Source organism: Sinocyclocheilus grahami, unplaced genomic scaffold (assembly GCF_001515645.1).
Source record: "Sinocyclocheilus grahami isolate Dianchi unplaced genomic scaffold, SAMN03320097.WGS_v1.1 scaffold295.1, whole genome shotgun sequence".
Lineage (NCBI taxonomy): Eukaryota > Metazoa > Chordata > Actinopteri > Cypriniformes > Cyprinidae > Sinocyclocheilus > Sinocyclocheilus grahami.
Window position 1 is genome coordinate 1,104,339 of NW_015505474.1, and position 4,691 is coordinate 1,109,029.

At 36.6% G+C, this 4,691-nt stretch overlaps 1 protein-coding gene across 1 annotated transcript in view; it reads right to left on the reverse strand.

The window, feature by feature from the left end:
• lrp1ba (low density lipoprotein receptor-related protein 1Ba) overlaps positions 1 to 4,691 on the reverse strand; it is a 286,420-nt gene that overhangs the window by 35,433 nt on the left and 246,296 nt on the right. The window contains exon 74 of the mRNA XM_016292960.1: positions 3,175 to 3,279. Coding sequence (XP_016148446.1) covers positions 3,175 to 3,279 — 105 coding nt within the window. The remainder of the gene's footprint in view (positions 1 to 3,174; positions 3,280 to 4,691) is intronic.

Genomic DNA, 4,691 nt, shown 5'->3' on the forward strand with positions numbered 1-4,691 from the left:
GCAACAATACTACAGCGAGAATAAAAGTTATGCCTTCTTTCGTTGCGTGAACATTTGGGCGGTGTTATGTGTAAATCTTCCCACACAGTGACGTAGACATGTGGGGGTGTGTTTAAACGAGGCGTTTTAGGAGGGTGTGGACGAGTCTTAACTTTTATAAAGAATATCTCTTTGGATTTGAGACTTTAATCTTTGCAACTTTAGGGATCTTATCTATGCACGAACAGCTTGTAAATTGTACTAAATTGAAAATTTGAAATTGCATCATATGACCCCTTTAAAGAACGTCTTCTAGGAATGATATGATCCAAATGAAAGACTACTTTTCGATTAATGCAAACCACAAACTAGCTGGACACACAAGTCCTTTATTCAAATTTAATACAAAACTCTAGCAGTATCTCCAGCTACCTTAATCTACTAAGACCCACTAAAGCAAGCTCTAATGAAACACTGCTCAAGAAAGATAATGAAATAGAGGACGAACAAACAAAAGACAAAAAAAGAGCCTTTGATGGGGTGATTTGAAATCAAGCAGGTCTATATAAGCAGGACACACTCATTTTTCTAGGCAATGTCTGGCCACCATCATTACCAACCCTTCACCTTCAGCAGCCAAAGAAAAACACAAGATTGATTCATTTGAATGCAAATTGATTCGCCCCTGAAGGGTACAATGGCTTTATCAGACCATCAATGGCGACGAGAAATGGGAAAAAGAAGCGGAAACGAAGACCAGGTCTCCTGGTTAAAGCCAATAAAGGATTTGTGTCCATCTTCAGTGAGATTTTCTTCAAGAACACGTAAAGGAAGAGACTTTGAGAGACTTCTGACTTTGCTTGGCCTGACATTAAGAAGGGGATTCATACTTTTATGAATACTTATTCTTCTTGGAAGGACTGATGTTTGCCATCCCATTCATTTTCACTAGTTTGATCCATTCAGGCTGATTTACTTCAGGAAAAAAATGGTGATTTACACATTTTTTCCTCCAAATGTTTTTGAAAGAGCACCATATCCTGTTCCTCCAGATAAAATGCCTTTGGCAAACAAGAAAAATGTAGGCATATAAAAAAAAATATTAGTCTGGAAGGGTTTATTATGTGTTGAAGAGGAAAGTAAAAGCTCCATCACTGAGGAATTCACGGCAGCCAGACAAATCTCAAATCATTTCAGCTGAAAGACGGAGTACGTCCACTGCCGCATTCAGTTGCTGTACAATGGCTTAACACCTTTGTCGCTTTCTGCCGCCCATCTATCAATTTCTTTCTTCACGTATGGATTTTTTTTTTCAAAGGACAAAAAAAATCAGTCATTTTATGTAAAAAGGATTCAAATGAGTTGCCGCTATTAGCGCAATAACAGTTTCACTCTCCGTCCATTTCATTGTGGTCGGTTTCTCTCACTTGCTTTAAAGCGATTATTAAATGCACAATTCCATTCAGTGACACTAGAAACGATGTACTTAACATTCAATTCAGTGTCAAGGTTTCTTGCACCAAAAACTTTGTACTTTAGTTCTTTGTGACCATTTTCCAACCTTTCTCCAAACTTTTGAGTGAAACGGGCTTTTTTTGCTACTGTACCTTTAAGACTATGTAAATGAGCTATGTTGTGATTGGCTAGCCATTCATGAGCTCATCTTGGTGTGTTCTTGAGAAAAGTAGCAATGTCTGATTCATGAATACTTAATTCTTTAAGATCTCGTCGATCAGAGAGTCCGATTTTGTCAATGAATCAGTTGATTCAGTTCGCAAACCCATCTGAATGATTCATTCACAAATCTGAGTGACTCACAGCGATTAATGACTTAAATTACATTTTTACAACAGTTGTATGATGTGTCTGCATTCTTAATTGAAGCTACAAAGCTTCACTTCCTGTTCACTGCAGTTTCCTAGAGAATAGTAAATTACTTTCTTGTTAAATTATTTTTTTTAATGTGTTCTGCAGAAGAAAGGAAGTCACAAAGGTGTGCAATGAGATTTGGATGGAATGAAAATTAAATTTTTGGGGTGTACTGTCCCTTTTAAGGGATATTTTTCTTCAGCTATATAGTATTTTTCTCTCTAGAAAACTTGAAATATACTTAGCATTCCATTTATAATGTCAAGGTTTCTTGCACCAAAAATATTGTAAATTAGCTCATGACTATTTCCAACCTTTCTCTGAGTTTTTAAATTAAACATACTTGTAAAGGTACAGTAGCAAAACAGTCTATGTAAATGAGCTCTGTTATGATTGGCTAACTGTTTATAAGCTCGGTCTTGGTGTGTTTGTGAAAAAAAGTCTGATTCATGAATAAATCATTCTTTTAGATCTTGTCAATAAGAGAGTCAAATTTTGTTAATGAATCAGCTGATTCAGTTCGCAAACCCATCTGAATGATTCACTCACAAATCTGACTCACTGATCTTTAGAGCGTTTAACGACTTAACTTTCTCACAAAACTCTTGTATGGCTTTAGATGTCTTAGAAAATATTGAATAAGTTTCATGAACCATTTTTTACAATACTTTTATTGCACATCTAAATCCTTTATTGAAGCTTTAAAGCTTCACTTCCTGTTCATTGTAATTTCCTGGAAAACAGTGACTTAATTTCTTATAAAGATTTTTGTGTGTGTGTTCTGAAGAAGATTCTTATACAGGTTTGGAATGAGATTTAAATGAAATTAAATTTAAATTTGTGGGCGCACTGTCCCTTTAAGGGCTTTTTCCGTATAAATCAACTATAAAAGAGAAGCACTTTTTAATTTCTTTACTTTTACAGTCATTTTTTTTCTTTAGAACTGTCCCTTTAACAGCAGGAATTAATAGGAAAGCAGAACTACTTTTGTTTCTTCAGTTTTACTGTTTTCTTCTCTGTCTTTTTGCGTTTATATCCTGTACTCTTTTCCGCTGGTGTCTCTCATTGGTTTCTCTGCCTCTCTCTAACATACAAATATAGAGGTCGATATAAGTGGCAGATTATGGACCCCTGCTAAGATAATTCACTCTTCTGCTATAATATTCCCGCTCTCCTGTTCACCTTTACAAAACATTCATCCTACCAAGTCAGACGAGCAGAAAAAATCCTATTAAAGAGGTTGCCGGAGGGAACAATTTAAAATAAATGAATCTAAATAACGGCAGGCAATTTGTTGCCGTAGAAAGCTATTAAGAAATTACTCACTGACAGAACGGCAGGGCCGTCTCAGAGTCGAGGTGGCAGGTTCCGCCGTTATAACAGTATCCGTCACACAACTGACAGCTGGCTGCGATTCTGCCGTTCGTACAGCTGCGAACACACATGTGAACAACAACAACGATGAAATTTGATCTCAATTTTGTTGCTTAATCTTGATACTGAGTCATAAATCAAATAATATGAATTATTAAAAAAATTGAGTATTTATGCACAACAAATGTAAAACTATATATTGATAGCTATATATGATATAATATACTGTATACATACACGCACACATACAATATATATATATATATATATATATATATATACATACACATTTATATTATATAATTATATTATATAATATACTATATTATATTTTATTTTAACCCCTATTTTATATTTACACTTTCAATATATTGTATAATATTACTTAATAAATTAGTGCTAATGTCACTTTATACACACTTGCAGGCGACGTCTCCAGTCTCTTCGTCTATGATACACGGGGCCCCTCGGCAGCGAAGACATCGGTCCGTCTCGCATTTTGGCCCCTCGTAGCGGGTGGGACACACACACTCCACGTGTCCCGAGCCGGACAGAGTGCAGCCTTTGGAGTTCACGCAATAATGGTGACAAATATCTGTCATCAGATAGAAAGAGAGACAATTATAATGAATCTGATCTGAAGCAATGTATGCCATATTCATATCTTACCTCCTCTTCAAATCAACTGACTAATTTCAAGTGCTTTAAGTGTCGAAATAGTGCTACTCGCAATTGATTCCAACAGTTTGACGTTTGCATGCTGCTAAGTTAACAGTGTGATAGCAGCCTACTAAGCAGGCCTACGATGTCGATAATGTTGCCTAATAGTAGACTAGGTATCAAAACTAAGCTAATGAACACTAAAAACAATCATGAAACAAGCTGATACTCACGGTGTTGACAGCGTTCTCCGGTGTATTCTGCCAGACAGTGGCACACGGGTTGGTTCCCTAGGGTCACCTCACATGTGCCTCCGTTCAGACAGTAACTGTCACAAACACGCTTCTCACACAGAGGACCGGTGAAACCCAGAGCGCAGCGACACGTGGGCTTACCTGCAGGAAATACATTATTTCAAAATATAAAAATAAAAGCTAATTCAAAACATTAATCAATCCTAGAATAAATAGAAATAAATACTAAAATAATTACCTGTGAGGGAATAAAATACACAAGCACTTACTGACGTAAAAACTCGTATAAAATAAATAAAGTAATAACATCCTCAACACTATATGTGCAGGCTAATTGTCTAAATCACAGCGATCTATGCTAAGCTTTGCTTTCTTAGCCAACAGAATTCGATTATTTGAGTTACTGTGACAGAGTCACGGCGTTCTAGCGGGGATTTGCGTGACAGTACATCTGTTGGGCATTGATTTTACACGTTCAACACACTCAAAGCCCGGGGATCTTCAGTCCTTCTGTTGGTGGTCCATCTGCCAGCTGGTGCGAATGACAGTTTTAAC